Source organism: Lucilia cuprina, chromosome 3, assembly GCF_022045245.1.
Source record: "Lucilia cuprina isolate Lc7/37 chromosome 3, ASM2204524v1, whole genome shotgun sequence".
Classification (NCBI taxonomy): domain Eukaryota; kingdom Metazoa; phylum Arthropoda; class Insecta; order Diptera; family Calliphoridae; genus Lucilia; species Lucilia cuprina.
This window is the reverse complement of record NC_060951.1, coordinates 15,031,351-15,055,486: the sequence shown is the minus strand read 5'-3', so window position 1 is coordinate 15,055,486 and position 24,136 is coordinate 15,031,351. Positions and strand designations below refer to the sequence as shown.

At 29.7% G+C, this 24,136-nt stretch overlaps 1 protein-coding gene across 4 annotated transcripts in view; it reads left to right on the top strand.

The window, feature by feature from the left end:
* The window catches only part of LOC111683130 (protein trapped in endoderm-1), a 78,741-nt gene that overhangs the window by 15,754 nt on the left and 38,851 nt on the right, over window positions 1-24,136 (top strand). For 3 of the 4 annotated variants that reach the window (XM_046945575.1, XM_046945574.1, XM_046945573.1), the window contains exon 1: window positions 19,186-19,263. The exons of the other annotated variant lie outside the window; for it this stretch is intronic. In XM_046945575.1, the coding sequence (XP_046801531.1) occupies window positions 19,189-19,263 (75 nt within the window). In that variant the 5' untranslated portion in view covers window positions 19,186-19,188. Of the gene's footprint in view, window positions 1-19,185; window positions 19,264-24,136 lie in introns of those variants that run through there. 4 annotated transcript variants of the gene reach the window in all.

Below are 24,136 nucleotides of genomic sequence, written 5' to 3'. Positions count from 1 at the left end.
ATCGGAAATGACAAGAATTGGTAGAATTCTCAGATTTTAAGTACCATATTTAATAAATCTACAATGAAGTTTACATTAAAGTATGAAGAGTTGTGTTCCGTTTTATGGAGTGTATCTTCAAAAGGGCCAGAAAGAATTAAAGACATTTCAAATTATATAAAAACTACATATAGTAGAAAAGTAGACAAAACAGGCATATCAAAAATTGAAAACTTTTTAAAACTTTTTGATGTAAAAAGAAATTTTGATTAAAATTTTGTAGTTGGATGGAAACTACTACGGAAATCTCAACTTACAACACATCAGCAGGAGCGCCTTCATACGAAGACTTATGTTCACCAAAACGACTTAAGCGAATTGTGGAAAGTATACCAACTCCAACTTCACAATCAAATTTTACTGAAGAGGAAGCAATAGCGCTTATGTTAGAACTGGGTCTCAGTCGAAATAAGTTCCAAATATTAAGGAAAGCTCTGCATGAAAAAGGAAACAATATATTACCATCATACAAGGCGATCCAGGAAAAAAACAAACTATCCGACCATCACCTATTGCTGTTAATGATGTGGAAGCTTGTATTGATATATCATCTTTGCTCGAAAACACAGCATCAAGAATTGTGTCAGACTTTTCAGAAGACCAACTAAGGAAAATTCATAACTGTGATGTTGTCTTAATGTGTAAGTGGGGATGTGACGGTTTATCAGAACCTTCAGAATATAAACAAGTCGGACATTAGCAGACTACAAAAGTGTATTTATGTCATCATTACTGCCATTACGGATTCGTTCATATTCCCTTAATCCATCATCGTCAAGCATCGGAAATTCATTTGAAGATATATTGATCAATACATCTCCGGGTTCAAAAAATTTTTGTAGACCCATTGGATTTGAATATATAAAGGAGTCAAAGAAAACAACAAAAGATTTAGTGGAATATTTAAAAGGTGAAATAAATGCACTGGAGCCCATTTGCATAAAAATAAAGGAATTCTCTATTAACGTATCATATCAGCTAAGCTTAACAATGATTGATGGAAAGGTCAGCAATGCCATAACAGAAACTTCTTCCTTCTGGAGATGCTCAATATGTAATGAGAAAAAGTCGCAATTCTCAAATATAAACAAAAGCAGAAGTATTAATGAAGAAGTCTTGTCTTTCAGAATTTCACCACTTCATGCCAGAATACGATTTTTGAATTACTTTTGCTATGTGTAGCATACGACCTCAAATATAGAAGTGTGCCAGAGAATCTTACTAAATCAACAAAAAATAATGAAGAATTGAAAGAACTGAGAGCTGCGGAAAAAAGAAGAATTTAAAGTTCAGATGGGATTAAACATCGACAAACCACTTCCAAGTTGCGGTAGTACAAATGACGGTAATACGACGACAAGGTTTTTTCGTGATTTTGAAATTACTTCAAAAATAACTGGAATCGACAAGTAGTTGCTTCGAAGAGTTAACACTATTTTAATGGCACTGCATAGTAAACATAAAATTAATGGAAATCGATTTGGGGAATATACATCTGAAATTTCTAAATTACTTGTATCTCTGTATCCATGGAGGGAACTAACAACAACAGTACACAAAGTATTGTGTCATGGTCAAATAAAAATTGAATTGAATATTCTTCCATTTGGAGAGTTAACAGAAGAAGCCCAGGAAGCGAGGAATCGAGATTTTAAGCATGTTCAACTTTTCAGCTCAAGAAAATGCTCCAGGCAATCACATAATGAAGATTTTTTTAATAGTTTACTTCTATCTTCTGATCCTGTTCTTTCAACTATGCGAAAAAGATGGATTTGTTTTGAAACTCTATCATCTCAAAACGAGGAAGATTTAAAGGACTTATATTACCTTCTGGATATGTATACCGATTATTTTATAGAAAATAAGTAGTGTTAGGAATTAACTATATAAGTAGGTTGAAAGAATTTATTGTATTATGTTTAAGATAAACAGTTCAAATAAAAAAAGGTATTATACTAACTGATGATATTGTATTAAATTGTGTTTTATATTTCGGTTGGCGGGAAAGGTGGTTTGTGTGGGGTGATTTAAGTGTTGTTGTGCGTGGCTCATAATAAAATTATATTTTTTATTGTATATACAATGTTATAGTCTTTAATAAAATAATTAACTAAATAATTTTTAAAATTTGTCCAAATATTTTATTCAACACCAAATGTATGTAATAAAAGATGAAATTAAAGGACACAGGTTTAAATGAACATATTTTTGAATGTAATTGAGATATTGGCTTGAAATTTTTTGTAAAGGGACGAGAATTTCCATATCTAACTAAAAAAAGATATTAAGGGTTAAATATGGACTAAATTGTTATAGCTATCTGCGACCCTATTAAAATTTTGATATAAATCATAGTTTTAGAAATTTAACAAATATGTAATATATGACAAAATCTTTATTTATGAACAAAACTCAATGAAATCTTCAACGCTTGTTAAATTTGTTATTCCAAATAAGAAAATGCAAAAAAAAAATTGAAAAGGTCAAAGGGCATCCCGCAATTCCCAAAAATAGGAATGAAAATCCCAAAAATGGGATTTTTTACATTTTTGCCCATAGGGTCCACATTTCTTTCAGGGCTGGGAAAATACTTTTGGAGTAAATAGAAAACATATTGAGGTTTCCAAAACTGCTTTCAGTTTTCTGATCCCAGCTTTGGGATTTTAGAACATGTCGCCCAAAGTTGAAGTTTTGATAAAAAATAGGTCATATTCGGAAGGACGCACTGGCAACATTTTCAAAAAATAGGACAAGTTTTTTACGCCAAAGCGTTCTGCGTAAAGATACCTTTTAGAAAACTATAAAATTGTTATATGTTGTTAAAAAAAATTTTATTTTATTAAAAAAAGAGTTAAGACACATTTTGGGCAAAAAAACGGCAAAAATCTAAAATTTTTTGAATTTTTAAATTAAAAAACGTATATTTTTGGATCTGTAAATGATATTGATATGAAATTTTTTGTATATTTTTGGAAATTTTGTTGTCTAACTAACAAGTCTCGGATTGTCTCGGATTTTTGCTCATATTTCCGTTATTTACCGACCGATTTTGCTGATTTTAAATAGCGATCTTCTCGAAAGCATGTCTGACAGAATTATTGAAGATTCGGATCTCGCCGATATCTGGGGTCATCTAAAAACTGATTTCAACAGACAGACGGACAGACAGACAGACGGACATGGTCTTATCGACTCCGCTATCTATAAGGATTCAGAATATATATACTTTAAAAGGTCGGAAAATTATATTATAGAAATTACAAACGGAATGACAAACTTATATATTCCCTTCTCACGAAAGAGAAGGGTATAAATAATAAACATTTAATTATTTACAAGTACAACACATTGAAAATAACGGTACCAACTTGACGAAAGAAAGCATTGCAGTCAGATCAATGTAAAAAAGAACAACAATTTTTACATAGGGATCAAAACAAATAAGTAAATAAGACAAAATAAGAAAAATATTAGGACTGCCCTACAAATAAGTTAAATCAAATAAAAATAACAATATACAATAATGGGACAAATAAAATAAGTTAAAGAAAACAAATAAATTAAAATGAAACTAATAAATAAAATTCGCTCCTCTATGAGCCATTAGGCGACATCCCCACCCCCGTGGATCAGCTACGATTCACTACTCCACATGGAGGATGGCCAGCTTGGAAACAGGACGTCTTAATACACCAGTATTTGTGCGAACATCAGCCGTCGAATAACACCATCTCTTTGAACACCTCTTCAACTCTACCACGCTTCCAATCTTTACGGGACACAGCACAGTGGGGCAGAATGGAAATTTTTTGGAAATAAATTTGGCGTTTCTAAACGGCTGATCCGATCGGGATCTGGGCATCTGCGGGGTTCATCTTCAAAACTTAAACTCGAATACTCCTTGGCTACGCTCACGCCAAATTTTATCCCGATCGGATCAGCCGTTTAGAAACGCCACATTTATTTCCAAAAAATTTCCATTCTGCCCCACTATGCTGTGTCCCGTAAAGATTGGAAGCGTGGTAGAGTTGAAGAGGTGTTCAAAGGAAGAGATGGTGTTATTCGACGGCTGATGTTCGCACAAATACTGGTGTATTAAGACGTCCTGTTTCCAAGCTGGCCATCCTCCATGTGGAGTAGTGAATCGTAGCTGATCCACGGGGGTGGGGATGTCGCCTAATGGCTCATAGAGGAGCGAATTTTATTTATTAGTTTCATTTTAATTTATTTGTTTTCTTTAACTTATTTTATTTGTCCCATTATTGTATATTGTTATTTTTATTTGATTTAACTTATTTGTAGGGCAGTCCTAATATTTTTCTTATTTTGTCTTATTTACTTATTTGTTTTGATCCCTATGTAAAAATTGTTGTTCTTTTTTACATTGATCTGACTGCAATGCTTTCTTTCGTCAAGTTGGTACCGTTATTTTCAATGTGTTGTACTTGTAAATAATTAAATGTTTATTATTTATACCCTTCTCTTTCGTGAGAAGGGTATATATAAGTTTGTCATTCCGTTTGTAATTTCTATAATATAATTTTCCGACCTTTTAAAGTATATATATTCTGAATCCTTATAGATAGCGGAGTCGATAAGACCATGTCCGTCTGTCTGTCTGTCTGTCTGTCCGTCTGTCTGTTGAAATCAGTTTTTAGATGACCCCAGATATCGGCGAGATCCGAATCTTCAATAATTCTGTCAGACATGCTTTCGAGAAGATCGCTATTTAAAATCAGCAAAATCGGTCAGTAAATAACGGAAATATGAGCAAAAATCCGAGACAATCCGAGACTTGTTAGTTAGACAACAAAATTTCCAATAATATACAAAAAATTTCATATCAATATCATTTACAGATCCAAAAATATACGTTTTTTAATTTAAAAATTCAAAAAATTTTAGATTTTTGCCGTTTTTTTGCCCAAAATGTGTCTTAACTTTTTTTTTAATAAAATAAAATTTTTTTTTAACAACATATAACAATTTTATAGTTTTCTAAAAGGTATCTTTACGCAGAACGCTTTGGCGTAAAAAACTTGTCCTATTTTTTGAAAATGTTGCCAGTGCGACCTTCCGAATATGACCTATTTTTTATCAAAACTTCAACTTTGGGCGACATGTTCTAAAATCCCAAAGCTGGGATCAGAAAACTGAAAGCAGTTTTGGAAACCTCAATATGTTTTCTATTTACTCCAAAAGTATTTTCCCAGCCCTGAAAGAAATGTGGACCCTATGGGCAAAAATGTAAAAAATCCCATTTTTGGGATTTTCATTCCTATTATTGGGAATTGCGGGATGCCCTTTGACCTTTTCAATTTTTTTTTTTTTGCATTTTCTTATTTGGAATAACAAATTTAACAAGCGTTGAAGATTTCATTGAGTTTTGTTCATAAATAAAGATTTTGTCATATATTACATATTTGTTAAATTTCTAAAACTATGATTTATATCAAAATTTTAATAGGGTCGCAGATAGCTACAACAATTTAGTCCATATTTAACCCTTAATATCTTTTTTCTCGACCCTTTACAAAAAATTTCAAGCCAATATCTCAATTACATTCAAAAATATGTTCATTTAAACCTGTGTCCTTTAATTTCATATTTTTCATATTTTAGTATTAAATATGACAACATGTTTAAATCTTATATTTACCTATTTTCTATTTGTTTGCTTATCCTTATAATTGAAAGATCCTATTATGCTTAAATTTTCAGAAATTTATAACTATTTTTTACCTAAATTTTTTCGACAGATCTGTTTCGTTTATGATCATATAGGTAAAAATATACAGGTAATGATAATTTCGATTCATTCACTAATAAGAATATCAATGACTGAATTACAGGTTATAGTAATATAGTCCTAAATGTTAATAGGTAGACAATTCGTAATTTTTTACTTTGGAATACCTGTATCGGAAATGACAAGAATTGGTAGAATTCTCAGATTTTAAGTACCATATTTAATAAATCTACAATGAAGTTTACATTAAAGTATGAAGAGTTGTGTTCCGTTTTATGGAGTGTATCTTCAAAAGGGCCAGAAAGAATTAAAGACATTTCAAATTATATACAAACTACATATAGTAGAAAAGTAGACAAAACAGGCATATCAAAAATTGAAAACTTTTTAAAACTTTTTGATGTAAAAAGTAAGTCTGTGGATGGAAATCAAAAGAAATTTTGATTAAAATTTTGTAGTTGGATGGAAACTACTACGGAAATCTCAACTTACAACACATCAGCAGGAGCGCCTTCATACGAAGACTTATGTTCACCAAAACGACTTAAGCGAATTGTGGAAAGTATACCAACTCCAACTTCACAATCAAATTTTACTGAAGAGGAAGCAATAGCGCTTATGTTGGAACTAGGTCTCAGTCGAAATAAGTTCCAAATATTAAGGAAAGCTCTGCATGAAAAAGGACACAATATATAACCATCATACAAGGCAATCCAGGAAAAAAACAAACTATCCGACCATCACCTATTGCTGTTAATGATGTGGAAGCTTGTATTGATATATCATCTTTGCTCGAAAACACAGCATCAAGAATTGTGTCAGACTTTTCAGAAGACCAACTAAGGAAAATTCATAACTGTGATGTTGTCTTAATGTGTAAGTGGGGATGTGACGGTTTATCAGAACCTTCAGAATACAAACAAGTCGGACATTAGCAGACTACAAAAGTGTATTTATGTCATCATTAGTGCCATTACGGATTCGTCCATATTCCCTTAATCCATCATCGTCAAGCATCGGAAATTCATTTGAAGATATATTGATCAATACATCTCCGGGTTTAAAAAATTTTTGTAGACCCATTGGATTTGAATATATAAAGGAGTCAAAGAAAACAACAAAAGATTTAGTGGAATATTTAAAAGATGAAATAAATGCACTGGAGCCCATTTGCATAAAAATAAAGGAATTCTCTATTAACGTATCATATCAGCTAAGTTTAACAATGATTGATGGAAAGGTCAGCAATGCCATAACAGAAACTTCTTCCTTCTGGAGATGCTCAATATGTAATGAGAAAAAGTCGCAATTCTCAAATATAAACAAAAGCAGAAGTATTAATGAAGAAGTCTTGTCTTTCAGAATTTCACCACTTCATGCCAGAATACGATTTTTGAATTACTTTTGCTATGTGTAGCATACGACCTCAAATATAGAAGTGTGCCAGAGAATCTTAGTAAATCAACAAAAAATAATGAAGAATTGAAAGAACTGAGAGCTGCGGAAAAAAGAAGAATTTAAAGTTCAGATGGGATTAAACATCGACAAACCACTTCCAAGTTGCGGTAGTACAAATGACGGTAATACGACGACAAGGTTTTTTCGTGATTTTGAAATTACTTCAAAAATAACTGGAATCGACAAGGAGTTGCTTCGAAGAGTTAACACTATTTTAATGGCACTGCATAGTAAACATAAAATTAATGGAAATCGATTTGGGGAATATACATCTGAAATTTCTAAATTACTTGTATCTCTGTATCCATGGAGGGAACTAACAACAACAGTACACAAAGTATTGTGTCATGGTCAAATAAAAATTGAATTGAATATTCTTCCATTTGGAGAGTTAACAGAAGAAGCCCAGGAAGCGAGGAATCGAGATTTTAAGCATGTTCAACTTTTCAGCTCAAGAAAATGCTCCAGGCAATCACAGAATGAAGATTTTTTTAATAGTTTACTTCTATCTTCTGATCCTGTTCTTTCAACTATGCGAAAAAGATGGATTTGTTATGAAACTCTATCATCTCAAAACGAGGAAGATTTAAAGGACTTATATTACCTTCTGGATATGTATACCGATTATTTTATAGAAAATAAGTAGTGTTAGGAATTAACTATATAAGTAGGTTGAAAGAATTTATTGTATTATGTTTAAGATAAACAGTTCAAATAAAAAAAGCTATTATACTAACTGATGATATTGTATTAAATTGTGTTTTATATTTCGGTTGGCGGGAAAGGTGGTTTGTCTGGGGTGATTTAAGTGTTGTTGTGCGTGGCTCATAATAGTCTTTAATAAAATAATTAACTAAATAATTTTTAAAATTTGTCCAAATATTTTATTCAACACCAAATGTATGTAATAAAAGATGAAATTAAAGGACACAGGTTTAAATGAACATATTTTTGAATGTAATTGAGATATTGGCTTGAAATTTTTTTTAAAGGGTCGAGAATTTCCATATCTAACTAAAAAAAGATATTAAGGTATAAATATAGACTAAATTGTTGTAGCTATCTGCGACGCTCTTAAAATTTTGATATAAATCATAGTTTTAGAAATTGAACAAATATGTAATATATGACAAAATCTTTATTTATGAACGAAACTCAATGAAATCTTCAACGCTTGTTAAATTTGTCATTTCATATAAGAAAATGCAAAAAAAAAATTGAAAAGGTCAAAGGGCATCCCGCAATTCCCAAAAATAGGAATGAAAATCCCAAAAATGGGATTTTTTTACATTTTTGCCCATAGGGTCCACATTTCTTTCAGGGCTGGGAAATTACTTTTGGAGTAAATAGAAAACATATTGAGGTTTCCAAAACTGCTTTCAGTTTTCTGATCCCAGCTTTGGGATTTTAGAACATGTCGCCCAAATTTGAAGTTTTGATAAAAAATAGGTCACATTCGGAAGGACGCATTGGCAACATTATCAAAAAATAGGATAAGTTTTTTACGCCAAAGCGTTCTGCGTAAAGATACCTTTTAGAAAACTATAAAATTGTTATATGTTGTTAAAGAAAATTTTATTTTATTAATAAAAGAGTTAAGACACATTTTGGGCAAAAAAACGGCAAAAATCTAAAATTTTTTGAATTATTAAATTAAAAAACGTATATTTTTGGATCTGTAAATGATATTGATATGAAATTTTTTGTATATTATTGGAAATTTTGTTGTCTAACTAACAAGAAAAAATTGAGTCCATTTGGTCCAAAATTACGCCCGGTATTCAAAAAAAGGCGGACCAAGGTATGTTAAATTTTGTATCACTAAATTTTTAAATGCCTATAACTCGGATATTGTAAGAGATAAGTAGTATGTCCAAGCATGTTTTTTCAAGATTTCGTCAAGCGCTTTCAGAAAAACAAAAAATGGCACGAGTTTAAAAATTTTACATGTCGTAGGTACCCTACTTTGAGCCGCCACAGCTCCGTCCCTGGGGCATCTGCGGGGTTCATCTTCAAAACTTAAACTCGAATACTCCTTGGCTACGGTCACGCCAAATTTTATCCCGATCGGATCAGCCGTTTAGAAACGCCAGATTTATTTCCAAAAAATTTCCATTCTGCCCCACTGTGCTGTGTCCCGTAAAGATTGGAAGCGTGGTAGAGTTGAAGAGGTGTTCAAAGGAAGAGATATTTTATTTGTCCCATTATTGTATATTGTTATTGTTATTTTTATTTGATTTAACTTATTTGTAGGGCAGTCCTAATATTTTTCTTATTTTGTCTTATTTACTTATTTGTTTTGATCCCTATGTAAACATTGTTGTTCTTTTTTACATTGATCTGACTGCAATGCTTTCTTTCGTCAAGTTGGTACCGTTATTTTCAATGTGTTGTACTTGTAAATAATTAAATGTTTATTATTTATACCCTTCTCTTTCGTGAGAAGGGTATATATAAGTTTGTCATTCCGTTTGTAATTTCTATAATATAATTTTCCGACCTTTTAAAGTATATATATTCTGAATCCTTATAGATAGCGGAGTCGATAAGACCATGTCCGTCTGTCTGTTGAAATCAGTTTTTAGATGACCCCAGATATCGGCGAGATCCGAATCTTCAATAATTCTGTTAGACATGCTTTCGAGAAGATCGCTATTTAAAATCAGCAAAATCGGTCGGTAAATAACGGAGATATGAGCAAAAATCCGAGACAACCTCTGAAAATTTCATCAAAAAATTTCATATTTTTTTTTCATGCTTTGTTAAATACACTGTATATTAGAAAAATATGTACACGTGTGTGTAGATGTATTTGGTTTTTCAGCTGTGTTTTTCGTCATGTATGTTTGGATGCTGTAGGCGTCATTAGGTTGTGTATTTTGTTTTGTTTTTGTGAATTCTGTTCGTATATTTGGATGTAGGTTGGTTTTATTGCGTTATTTTGTTTTTCTGTGTTTTTCGTTATGTATGTTTTGGTTTAGATGCCTTGTGTATTTTGTTTTTTATTTCGTTTAGCGTTGTCGGGAAAAAATTTATAAAACTAATATGTTTAAAATACACTATGGTGAAGGGTATATAAGATTCGGAACAACCGAATATAGCACTCTTACTTGTTTATGTTAAATAAGTTTTTTATTTAAGAAAAAAGTTCGTGCTCACCGAACTTTGAAAACCGAATAAAGTTCGGGTTCGGCCGAACTTTCAAATTTACCGAAGTTCGGGTTCGGTGTACGGTACCGAACAAAATTTTGAGTTCGGTCGGACTCTAATAATAAATAATAGTGCACCCAAAATTGAGCCTTGTGAAACACTTAGTCGTTTACTATAAAATTTGATTTTACATTGTTTATTTTTGTGTATTGCCCTCTATTAGTTAAATAAGGTTGAAAACATTTAAGCTCTCCTAAAGTCTTAAAAAATTATTTTATTATTATACTTTTTATTTTTCCATCTATTAACAACATAGTTTATCTTTGTCCCACATGAGTATTTATTACGAAACCAGGATTGATATTTAGATAATAGTGAGTTTTCTTCCATATATTTTTCTATTTGGATTTTAACTACTTTTTCTAGTATTTCAAATAGCACTGATCAGTAGCTTTTTCGAGTTCAAGATTCTTCCTCTCTTATGTCTTGTTCTTAGTTTCTCTCTCTATCTTCCAATACATTATAATATCCTTAATACCTCTTCACTGTTATCTCTCACCATAACTTTCTATGTCCTCTTCCTCTTCTCTTTATTACACTTATCTTCTCTTTATTACACTTATACAGGTATCACAAAGGGATTAATAGGACCCACGTGTGCATCTATTGCAGCCTGAACTACCAACCAATCAACCATAGTTTGACCACGTTTCGGTTGTATTTTGAAATTTTGCTCCTTCATATTTTCTTAATTTATAATTTTTTTAACATTCTCAATTCTGCATTATACCATTTATTAATACTACTACACAGTGGGGCAGAATGGAAATTTTTTGGAAATAAATCTGGCATTTCTAAACGGCTGATCCGATCGGGATAAAATTTGGCGTGAGCGTAGCCAAGGAGTATTTGAGTTTAAGTTTTGAAGATGAACCCCGCAGATGCCCCAGGGACGGAGCTGTGGCGGCTCAAAGTAGGGTACCTACGACATGTAAAATTTTTAAACTCGTGCCATTTTTTTGTTTTTCACCCAAATACAATGTATATACAATTTTTTAAAATTGTCCAAATATTTTATTCAACACCAAATGTATGTTCTGTCATACTTAATACTAAAATATGAAATTAAACGACACAAGTTTAAATGAACATATTTTTGAATGTAATTGAGATATTGGCTTGAAATTTTTTGTAAAGGGTCGAGAATTTCCATATCTAACTAAAAAAAAGACATTAAGGGATAAATATGGACTAAATTGTTGTAGCTATCTGCGACCCTATTAAAATTTTGATATAAATCATAGTTTTAGAAATTTAACAAATATGTAATATATGACAAAATCTTTATTTATGAACAAAACTCAATGAAATCTTCAACGCTTGTTAAATTTGTCATTTCAAATAAGAAAATGCAAAAAAAATTGAAAAGGTCAAAGGGCATCCCGCAATTCCCAAAAATAGGAATGAAAATCCCAAAAATGGGATTTTTACATTTTTGCCCATAGGGTCCACATTTCTTTCAGGGCTGGAAAAATACTTTTGGAGTAAATAGAAAACATATTGAGGTTTCCAAAACTGCTTTCAGTTTTCTGATCCCAGCTTTGGGATTTTAGAACATGTCGCCCAAAGTTGAAGTTTTGATAAAAAATAGGTCATATTCGGAAGGACGCAGTGGCAACATTATCAAAAAATAGGACAAGTTTTTTGCGCCAAAGCGTTCTGCGTAAAGATACCTTTTAGAAAACTATAAAATTGTTATATGTTCTTAAAGAAAATTTAATTTTATTAATAAAAGAGTTAAGACACATTTTGGGGCAAAAAAACGGCAAAAATCTAAATTTTTTTGTATTTTTAAATTGAAAAACGTATATTTTTGGATCTGTAAATGATATTGATCTAATTTTTTGTATATTATTGGAAATTTTGTTGTCTAACTAACAAGAAAAAATTGAGTCCATTTGGTCCAAAATTAGGCCCGGTATTCAAAAAAGGCGGACCAAGGTATGGTAAATTTTGTATCACTAAATTTTTAAATGCCTATAACTCGGACATTATAAGAGATAAGTAGTATGTCCAAGCATGTTTTTTCAAGATCTCGTCGAGCGCTTTCAGAAAATATAAAAATCTTTGTATTTGGGTGAAAAACAAAAAAAATGACACGAGTTTAAAAATTTTACATGTCGTAGGTACCCTATTTGAGCCGCCACAGCTCCGTCCCTGGGGCATCTGCGGGGTTCATCTTCAAAACTAAAACTCGAATACTCCGTGGCTACGCTCACTCCCGATCGAATCAGCCGTTTAGAAATGCCAGATTTATTTCCAAAAAATTTCCATTCTGCCCCACTGTGTACTGGTTAGAGTTATTTTTCCTTTTTACGTTTATTTTTTACTATTTGTTAATACATCATAGTCGATTAATGTATTTGATCTTTAAGTTTTACGCGTATAATGACTTACTACTTGCTTAAGACATTATCGTTTATTAAATTTTCTATCTTTTGTTTATAGTAGCTATTTTGAGCCCAGTCAATATTAAAAGCCCCACTTATAATTATATCACAGTTTGTATCATAGTTTTCTTCCAATATTGCATAAAAAATCTCTCAAAATTATGATTATCTACAACTAGGTGATCTGTATATTGTCAAATTCTACTTTACATAATAGCATCCAGTATTTAAAGTCTTCATTTTTTTCCATTATTTTAGTCATTCTCCATGTTTTTCTTAGTAAAATGTGTCTCTGATTGTATGATAAAATCAATATTTTCGTTTGCTGCCATTATTTCAATTAAATTAAAGTTATTTATTAATCCTTGTACATTTGTGTAAATTCCATTTATAGTCTTTGATTGTTATTCATATAAAACTAGACTTCTTTTATTCACTATTAATTTATTTTGATACACTGGACACTAGAGTGGGTCGGTCTCTTTGGACAAAAAAAAATTGTGTCAGTCACCCCCTAGAATTAAAGATATGTTAAAAACATTTCCAAAAATATAAAAATTATTTTTTTGAGAAGCCTAGAAATACCGCCCTTTTAGTATATACGTCATCATTTTAAGTCCGATCGTTACATATGATATATCAATATTTATGGCTTGTCTGTAGCTACATTTCATCCTGCGACGATTAATTGTAATACTGTTATTTTTTCAGTTACATGCCCTTCTAGATCCCACTTCGCTCGCGATTCGAGTCGAAACGAGTTAATCGCGAGTTTTATAATTTTGTAGACACAACAAATTAAAATTTATAACACATAACCATTTTACCGATATCAAAAAACTGAAAAAAAACCTATGTATGTACATCCATTCATATGTACATGTGTATGGATATTATTTGCAGTTTAGAATTTTTGAATTGTGCCACATAATTTAATAGTGTGTGGCAAGAAAGAAGAAAAAAAATTCAAATACATATTTATGTGTGTATGTCAAATAAGGCTGCAACTTTTGTTTTTTTTATGAATTACTTGTTATATGTTTATTTGTTCCTTTAAATTTCTAAGAATTTGCTTGTGGTTTTATTACATGTTTACCCTTTTGCACGTGTGCAAATGCGTATGAATATACATATGTACATATGTATGTCCATTAAGAAAATGCATTTATGTATGACTGTATATAGGTATACATACATATGTAGGTATTTTTTGTCCTAATAATTTGGTTGAGGTTGTGCGCAAAAAGTTGTCAGTGTTATTGTAAATAAAGTTATACGAATAATTTTTATAAAAAACATCATACAGTATGTACATACATACATACATACATACATACATACATACATACATACATACATACATACATACATACATACAGTGAATCAATTAAGTAATGTAAAAATTTAAAAATTTTAAGAAAAAACTTTATCTGAACAATTTTTTAGCAAAATAAAGCAATTTGATTGTGGTATTTTTTAAAGAATATCTTATATTTTAATTTTCTACCATAAAAAGTAAAATCGAGATATTAGTTAACGATATTTTTATAAAATGTGAACATATTGTTAAGTTTTTAGGTCAATAAAGTATTTTGCTTTTTTAGGTTTTTTTTCTTATTTTTTTTAATATTGCTACATTATTTTATAAAATTTAATATTTTTATTACTCCTATATATTAGAATAACACTTTTTAGATATTTTAGTAGTGGAACGACTAAATTTGGACATTTATTAACCGATTTATTATCCTATATACCTATAAGAGTTTATAAATATTTGACTTAACATGAAATCTAGCGTTTCTTTGATTAAATTTCGAAAATAATAAGTAATTTTGAATTGGATACATAATATATTAGATAATCAATGGATTTGGACCTAGAAAAAATGTTTAGTAAGGTATAAATCTATATATTATAACAAAAATAGTCTGGGTTTTTGGTAATTTTGTATTGATAAACAAAAACTACATTACGGAAACCCCATTTATTTGGGAGTATTGTGTAAATTTTGTTCAGAATTGTTGAATATTGATTCTTATTCAATAAATCTAACACTAAGTACCATCCCAACCTCTCTAAGTATGGGGACATCACCATATACCACTATAGAATTGTTACATGTTAAAATCTTGATTTTCAATCTCATATTTTAAATGCTTTATTTTATGAATAACATACAGTAGGCGTATTTGGATCTGGATAGTTATTCGTGATTTATGTTCTAAATATATATAAGTGTATGCATTAGCTGAAAAATGCTACTTTTGTTGACCTAAGGATATGATAACCACCTCTATTTTAAAATATCTAAATTAGGTATTCTTCCAGTACTACACGACAGTTCACTTTACATTGGTTCCAAGCAACCTTAGGTCGTTTACAGGTACATGGATTTTGGAGAAGATAAATCAAGAGTCCAATGGTTTTCCTCGGATACAAGTCGCCTTACTTTGGCAGTTGAAGATTTTAAAAGAGCACTCGGTGCGTTTTTTTTCTAATAATTCTTTGGATCATTTCATCAATTACTCTAATCTATATTTTTTAATGTTATTGATTAAACATCACATAATTATATTTCATTAATTTACACTTGTTCTAGAAATCTAACTAATTTTTTATATCGAAATTGCCTCATTATTATGCTTTAAACATTTTTATGGCAAATCATCACATTTCGCACAATCGCAATTGAAAAATAATTAAAACTCGTCCTTTTAGCAATAAAACAATAAATTCAAAAAAGAATTTAAAAAATAATTTGAAAACCCCAACGAAATTAACCGGAATTCTCAATATGCAAAATACTTTATTGACATCCAAATTCTCATGAAAAATAATAAAATGCAAAAACAAATGCACCAATAATTGTATTTTATATATTTTCTTCGTTTTCCCAGTTTATACAATCCCTATTTTTAATTGGAAAACATAAATTTACTTTTTTCCTGCTTTTTGAATTTTATTTATGAACAAAAAACTAAATTCTCTTAAAAAATGGTAGGCAAAAAACTTAGTTGATTCACTGTATGTACATATCTATAATATATTTGTTCATAACCTTTAAATTCAATTTTTGCACCAAATGCTCTTTCTACAGAAGCCTGTGTTGATGAAACTGATAAAGTCACATCTAGCAAATGTCCTATTTCAGGATCATATAACTTCTTCGTTTTCCAATATTTAAAAATATCGTCGTATAGGTGTCGAAGGGAACTCTTTCTAATTTTTGTTTCGTTGTCTTATCCGCCTTTTAATTAGTAATTTTATTTTTGTCCATGTCCATCAATGTATATATGAAAAAATATACAAATTTACATAAAAATGTGAAGATTTTCTTTTTAACATATTCTTAGAATTCATTTTTTGTGACCGTCATAAAATCTACGGCCACATAACCACACATAATTATTTGCTAGTATTTTTTTTATTGCCATCATAAAACCTTTTTCTTGCAACCACACATTTGCTGATTTTCCGTTTGAATTTAACTCGTTTTCCACTCGCTCGCAAGCGAGTTAAAAAAGGTGTAAATATCGCTTACGAAGAGAATACAAAAAAACTAGAATTAAAATTGTGCTCGCGTGTTAAAAAAAATAAAACTCGGGATTTTAATTTTTTCAACCAAAGTATTATTTGATTTTTTTTGATCAAGTTACCTTTGAAAAACATGTCAGTTATTATGTGTAATATCAATTATATTAATTTTTTTGTTAATCTGATTAAAATGAGTGACCAGAAAAAAGTGCGTACTGAAATTATTAAATATTTTCAACTAAACCCAACTTGGTCTTACAAAAAGTTGGCCAAGCATACAAAGGTCTGCCGTCAAACTGTTTCCAATGTTATTAAACAGAACCGGGAGAACTTGTCAGTTGATAGAAAACCTGGTTCAGGTAGAAGGAATGGTCCACATGATGTTTCTAAAGCCAAAAAATAGAACGCATTTTCAAAAGAGCTCCCAACACATCCGGTAGGAAAACAGCTCGGTTAGCTCAGTGCTCGGACTATTTGGTACGAAAAGTTAAAGCAGGTTTAAAAACATACAAGGCTCAAAAAGTTCCTGACAGGAACGCTGCTAAAAATTTAGAGGCCAAAAACAGAGCACGGAAATTGAAGTCAAGTTTTATAAAAAAATATTCTTGCTGCATAATGGATGACGAAACGTATGTTCTGGCAGATTTTTCGCAACTTCCAGGTCAAAAGTTTTATGTTGCTGATGCTCGAGGGAATGTTGAAGAAAAGTTTAGGACCCAAAAGCAGACAAAATTTCCCAGAAAGTTCTTGGTATGGCAAGCAATATGCAGTTGCGGCAAAAGAAGCCAATTTACATCAAGGAATGTTTACAAAAAAGGCTGCTTCCATTCATAATACTTCATAATGAGTCCACTTATTTTTGGTCTGACTTGGCATCCTGTCACTATGGTAAACAAGCCCTTGAGTGGTACAAGAACAATAATGTGGTATTTGTACCAAGAGAGGCAAATCCTCCAAACTGCCCGGAGCTAAGGCCAGTGGAGAGATATTGGGCTCTTGTTAAAAGAGAATTGAAGAGTACAAAAAAGGTGTCCAAAAGTGTGGTAGATTTTAAACGGAGATGGACTACATGTTCGAGCAAAGTGACAGAAAGCACTATAAAAACGTTAATGGAAGGGTTTCCGAAAAGGGTTCAAAATTTCATCACTAGTGATTAAAACTATAAAAATATTTTTTTTGTAAATTGTAATAATAATTTGAATCAAATAAAAAAATAAAGCTGTAAGTTTAGTGGTTTCTTTTTTATAAACATATATGTATGTTAAGAATTTTTCGATCTCACTCCTTATTAATAAAATAGCGATCGCGAGCGATATTTTTACCTACTCTGTATTTAAGCTATATTCATATCAGGTATCATATGGTCGGCCATTCCCGAATATTCGTTTTATATTAGTTTTTATATTTAATGAACTTTATTAAAAATATATAACTATTTAAAAATTGTTTATTTATCATAAAACAAATTTATCACCTTTAATAAAAATTAGTATAAAATTTTTTAAAAATTGTTAAAAAATGAAACACTGAAGTAGTTGTTTGGAAAAGAAAACATGAAACCATTTTTATAAAACTTAGCATATCTCTTAATTTTTCATAGATTTTTATAAAAAAGTTTATGTTTTATGTACCTACATACGTGATTTTATTATTAATTAATAGAATTAAATGCTGAATAAAACGATCTTTCTCTTGTTAAAATTTTGGGTAGAATGCAATTTTTGTATTGTAAATTAATTTGAAAAAGAGAGAGTTAGCGGTGGCTTCTATATTAAGATATTTGGAATCAAAAACTTATTTAGGCTATTATCATTGTAACATTTTACAGGCAGAGATATCTGCTATTAAACAATATATCGGATGATATATGTATTATACCGACAGCAAAGCTGCGAAAACTCTAGCGGTGTCTTTACGACATCTAGGTTAAACGAAGAATGCCGGGTATCTTAAAATGAGATAGCGAGACTTTCTAGGAAAACGCTAATGTGGGTCCCTGGACATAACAACTGTCAGGGAAACTGTATAATTGATGAGCTTGCCAAGAATGGTGCGATGAATGGGGAAGATGAAATCGACTCATTTACTGGCATTTCTCTTACTAACTGTAAGCTATTGGTTCAGACTGGTTCATTGAAATCACCTGTCTCAATTTGAGGTCAATTTGGCCTCTATACGATACTCCCAGATCAAGCTTACTATTAAGTTTCGGAGGGAACAGATAAGAACGCTGGTATCAGTAATAACGGGACACGGTACTATTGGCAATCACCTCAGAAAGTGGGTCTCGAATATATCAACTACTGTTGTAATAATGAGGAATAGGAAACAATACCTTCTCTGCTATTGTCCATCTTTCAATGAAAGATGGACAATAGCAATAGATTAGAGAATATCCTAAATTTTAACAATCAAATCGACTCCTACGTCTACTAGGGTAACACAACGGGACCGAAACTAGGTGAACCCATGTGAGCCACTCATGCTTGCTTGAGTGGTTCCCTTCTTACCGCCACTCCAATCGAAATTAAATACATAATAATCAAAAAAATTATTTACTTAGTTATTAAATTGTGCAATTTTTTAAAGGTTTATTATAATTTCATTTAATGACAACTTATTAAATGAAATTATAAATAAATTTCTTACTTGCTAAAATTTAATAAATACTTTTATTCCTAAAAAATAATTCTTATTCTAATTCCTTGGGATACACAATATTTTCTGTTTATCCTCTAGTACAAATAAAAAACCCAGTTAACGGTTTTGAAAATTCTAACTACAATAGTTTTCCAGATTAATAATATGTTACATATGGAGGTTGCCAATCACCAATTTCTATATATCTATAAGAAATTTGAATTATCAGCAGTTTGCAAGGTATGATAAATTTTGTATTTAATTTATATATGTGATGCTAAGCCCCCATTGAAAGTCTGCCCGATATTTTCTTAATGTTCACACGAATGTAAAAGTTATTCATGTAAAATTTGAAGATTTCAGCTCTAATAGTTTCTTACATATACGAATATTCTGTAACCTTTACAAATGAAAATAACGCAATAAAAAGATATCCTTCCTCCTACATACACATCTAAGGGTCCAAACAAAGTAAATTAATAAAGTAGCGACATCTCTTGTTGTACAACAATATCTACAACAAACACATGTATATTGTTTTTAAAATAATTCAAGTCAAAATAAAATTTAACAAAAATTTCCTTTAACAACAATGTGAACAAAACATAAATAAAAAATATACTTTTAAGTTAAAAATATTAAAGATTTAATTATATTATATATATTATACAATTATATATTATACAATTTATAACATTTTAAACTACTTTAAAACCACTTTTAATTCACTTTTTCAACTTTTCACAAACTTTAACAAATTGCAAAACACAATTTAAAAATGGCGACATAAATAATGTTAACAATTTTCCAAACAAACTTTGACAACTAATTTCATTTTTCTAGTTAACAAAAAAGTCAGCTGTTCAAGTGATGCTACTTTATTTATTTACTTTGGGTCCAAATATATACCTTTATACGTAATCCATTGTTTAGGTGTGTAAACACACTTCATAATTGCATTTTATGTGATATTGTAGTTCTTTAACATAGAATAATGAATGATGCCAGAGGTACCAAAATGTTTATTGTTTAGTTCTTTAATTTTTAATTTATCACACAAATAAGCTACTTCATTTGACTTATCAGTAAATAAATTAATCTTCGTTAAAGACTGTAAGTAGATCATTTAATAAAAACAAAAATCCCATTTACTCGCTTTTTTATTTTTATGTACTTCATACAGCGATATTTAAAATTAAAGACACATAGGACATTTATTAAGAGAATGTATCAGAGGTTATGCTTTGCAAAAACAGCAAATACAGAATTCCCTTTTTACCCGTTTTTACCTCCTTTGGGTGTTTGTGTTGCTGATATTTGTAACATTAAAAAATGTTGATCCTACATTCACCTTAAAGTCGGCTCAGAATCAATTTCCTATTCGATTAAGCTATGCAAAACAAACTCCTGACCATTCTTTAGCCCCTATATAAACGGACCCTCCGAAGCCCATAATTATTATTTCTTTAAAAAAATGTGCAAATTGAAATTAATAAGATTCGGCATAGCCGAATATAACACTTTTTATTGTTAGTACTGACAATACCCAAAACGATGGTATCAAAATATTTTTAAAATTATAATTTTTATGAGAGATATGTATATACAAAAAAAATATTTTTCCTTTTTAACAGCCTATTATTTTACACATCACTGTATATTTATTTGACACGCAATAATTTTGTATGTCTCTTGTAACGGAAATTTAATTTAATCTTGTTATATAATTTATGTGGGACATGTACTCAGCAAACAATGAGACATCATTCTCAGTTTTGAAAATTATGAACAATTTTCATATATAATTTTTATGAAATAAAATCTATGTAGGTGCAACGCACAAATATTATAATTTTTCAATAAACATTTTAATAGAATATTTGAAATATATTTCATAACACATACCAAATAAATAATGCTTACCTGTAAAACAAACACCAATGACAAGATTATGTATGCTTTAAATTTGTCGCTGAATAAGTACATACATATGAATGTATGTTTGTATATGCTACAACAATATGAAACACAATTATATTGTAAACTAACAAATACCCGGTGTGCTTCGCTGCCCTATCGAAATTAAATACATAATCAATAAATTATTTATTTAGTTATTAAATAATTAAATTTTTCTTAAAGGTTTATTATAATTTTTTTAATGACAATATATTTTATTTAAATTTTGAAATAATGCATTATTTTTTACTTTTATTCTTAAAAAATAATTTCTATTCTAATGCCGTGGGACACACAATAATTTTTGTTTTACTATCTAGAAAATTCTAACTACAATAGTTTTCCAGATTAACATTGTGTTACATATGAGAGTTGCCAAGCAAATTATTGCAATTTGCCAATTTATGCATCGCCAATTTCTGTCTATGAAGAATTTGAATTATCTAACAGTTTCTAAGATCTACGAAGGTTTTTTTTTAAACTCATATATGTGATATCAGCCCCCGTTAAAAGTCCGGCCGTTATTCTCTAAATGTCAAGAGTATATATATATAAATATATATATATATATATATCTATATATATATATATATATATAGTATATATATATAATATATATATATATATAATATATGATATATATATATAATATATATATATATATATAAATATATATATATATATCTATATATAATATATATATTATATATATATATATATATATATATTATATAATATTATATATAATATATATATACATACATATATATTTATGAGCTAGAATCTTTCAATTTGACATTTAGAGTATAACGAGCGGACTTCCAGTGTGGTACATGGTACCTCCCATATGAATTAAATACCAAATTTTGTTTCACTGAGATTCTTCAAATTTCTTTCATATTCATCTGAACTTTTTGGAGAAAAAAAGGTGGACCTTCATCTGTGGAGCTTGAAGGCCCCACATGCATTAAATAGAAAAATTTGTATATCTAAGAATCTATTACAGCTAGAATCTTTACATTTCATATGAAAAAAAGGTGGACCTTCATCTGTGGAGCTTGAAGGCCCCACATGCATTAAATAGAAAAATTTGTATATCTAAGAATCTATTACAGCTAGAATCTTTACATTTCATATGAAGAACTTTGACTTTCAAGTGAACATTTAGAGAATACCGGCCGGACTTTTAACGGGAGACTGACATCACATTTATGAGTTAAAAACAAAATTTCGTAAATCTTAAAAACTGTTAGATAATTCAAATTATTCATAGACAGAAATTGGCGATGCATAAATTGTAGTTAGAATTTTCTAGATGGTAAAACAAAAAGTATTGTGTATCCCACGGCATTAGAATATAAATTGTTTTTTAAGAATAAAAGTAAAAAAATAATGTATTATTTCAAAATTTAAATAAAATATATTGTCATCATAAAAAATTATAATAAACCTTTAAGAAAAGTTGCATTATTTAATAACTAAATAAATAATTTATTGATTATGTATTCAATTTCGATAGGGTAGCGAAGCACACAGGGTATTTGTTAGTTTGCAATATAATTGTGTTTGATATTGTTGAAGCATATACAAGTACATACACATATGTATGTACTTATCCAGCGACAAATTTAAAGCATACATAATCTTGTCATTGGTGTTTGTTTTACAGGTAAGCATTATTTATTTGGTATGTGTTATGAAATATATTTCAAATATTCTATTAAAATGTTTATTGAAAAATTATAATATTTGTTCGTTGCACCTACATAGATTTTATTTCATAAAAATTATATATCAAAATTGTTCATAATTTTCAAAACTGAGAATGATGTCTCATTGTTTGCTGAGTACATGTCCCACATAAATTATATAACAAGATTAAATTAAATTTTCCGTTACAAGAGACATACAAAATTATTGCGTTTCAAATAAATATACAGTGCTGTGTAATATAATAGGCTGTTAAAAAGGAAAAATATTTTTTTTGTATATACATAAGTATCTCTCATAAAAATTATAATTTTAAAAATATTTTGATACCATCGTTGTGGGTATTGTCAGTACTAACAAGTAAAAGTGTTATATTCGGCTATGCCGAATCTTATTAATTTCATCTATATACTCGTATTTTATGAAGGGGGTAAGGGGATAAGGTCAAGCATTTGTACAAATACGAAACACCCTCATACACTACTCAACAAGCCGCTGTGTAGTATATTTGGCTCTTTAGAATCTTCAAAATTGTGTAGTGTTTTTTCTTTACATTGCATTTAAGGTAGCAAAGCACACTGGATATAGATAGTGTAGAATTATAAAAAAAATTTGCAGATTTTTACAACACATTGTCCTAATTTAAATTCTCTTTTAATGTAAAAAAGCCCTTATAAAATATAAAAATGTTAATCCTAATATCCTTATATATATTATAAATCTCATTGTAAGTCTGTTCGTTTGTTTGTCAATCACTCCTAAACGGCTTAACCGATTTTCTTGAAATTTAAACGTTGGTAGAAAGTGTAATAGGCTATATCGTTTTTCAAGGAGGGTGAAGAGCTTTTGATCATAAATACCAATTATTGTCTTTACTTAAGCCAAAAAAATTATTCTATTATGCTTTTTAAAGTTTCAGAAATATGATTTAGAATAGTATTGTTGCGAAAGTTGGATCAAAGGGGACAAAAGTGGGAAAAACTGCAAAAATTAGTACTTTTGTGCTTTGAGACCATTTTTTCTGTTCTAAAGCATTTACGCCTTTTTATAATATCAGAAATATACATATTTTCGGAGCCCACCCAAAGGAGATAAAAACGGGTAATTGCTGTTTTTGCAAAGCATAACCTCTGATACTTTCTCTTAATAAATGTCCTATGTGACTTTAATTTTAAATATCGCTGTATAAAGTACATAAAAATAAAAAAGCGAGTAAATGGGATTTTTGTTTTTATTAAATGATCTACTTACAGTCTTTAATGAAGATTAATTTATTTACCAATAAGTCAAATGAAGTAGCTTATTTGTGAGATAAATTAAAAATTAAAGAACTAAACAATAAATATTTTGGTACCTCTGGCATCATTCATTATTCTATGTTAAAGAACTGCAATATCACATGCAATGCAATTACGAAGTGTGTTTACTACACCCAAACAATGGA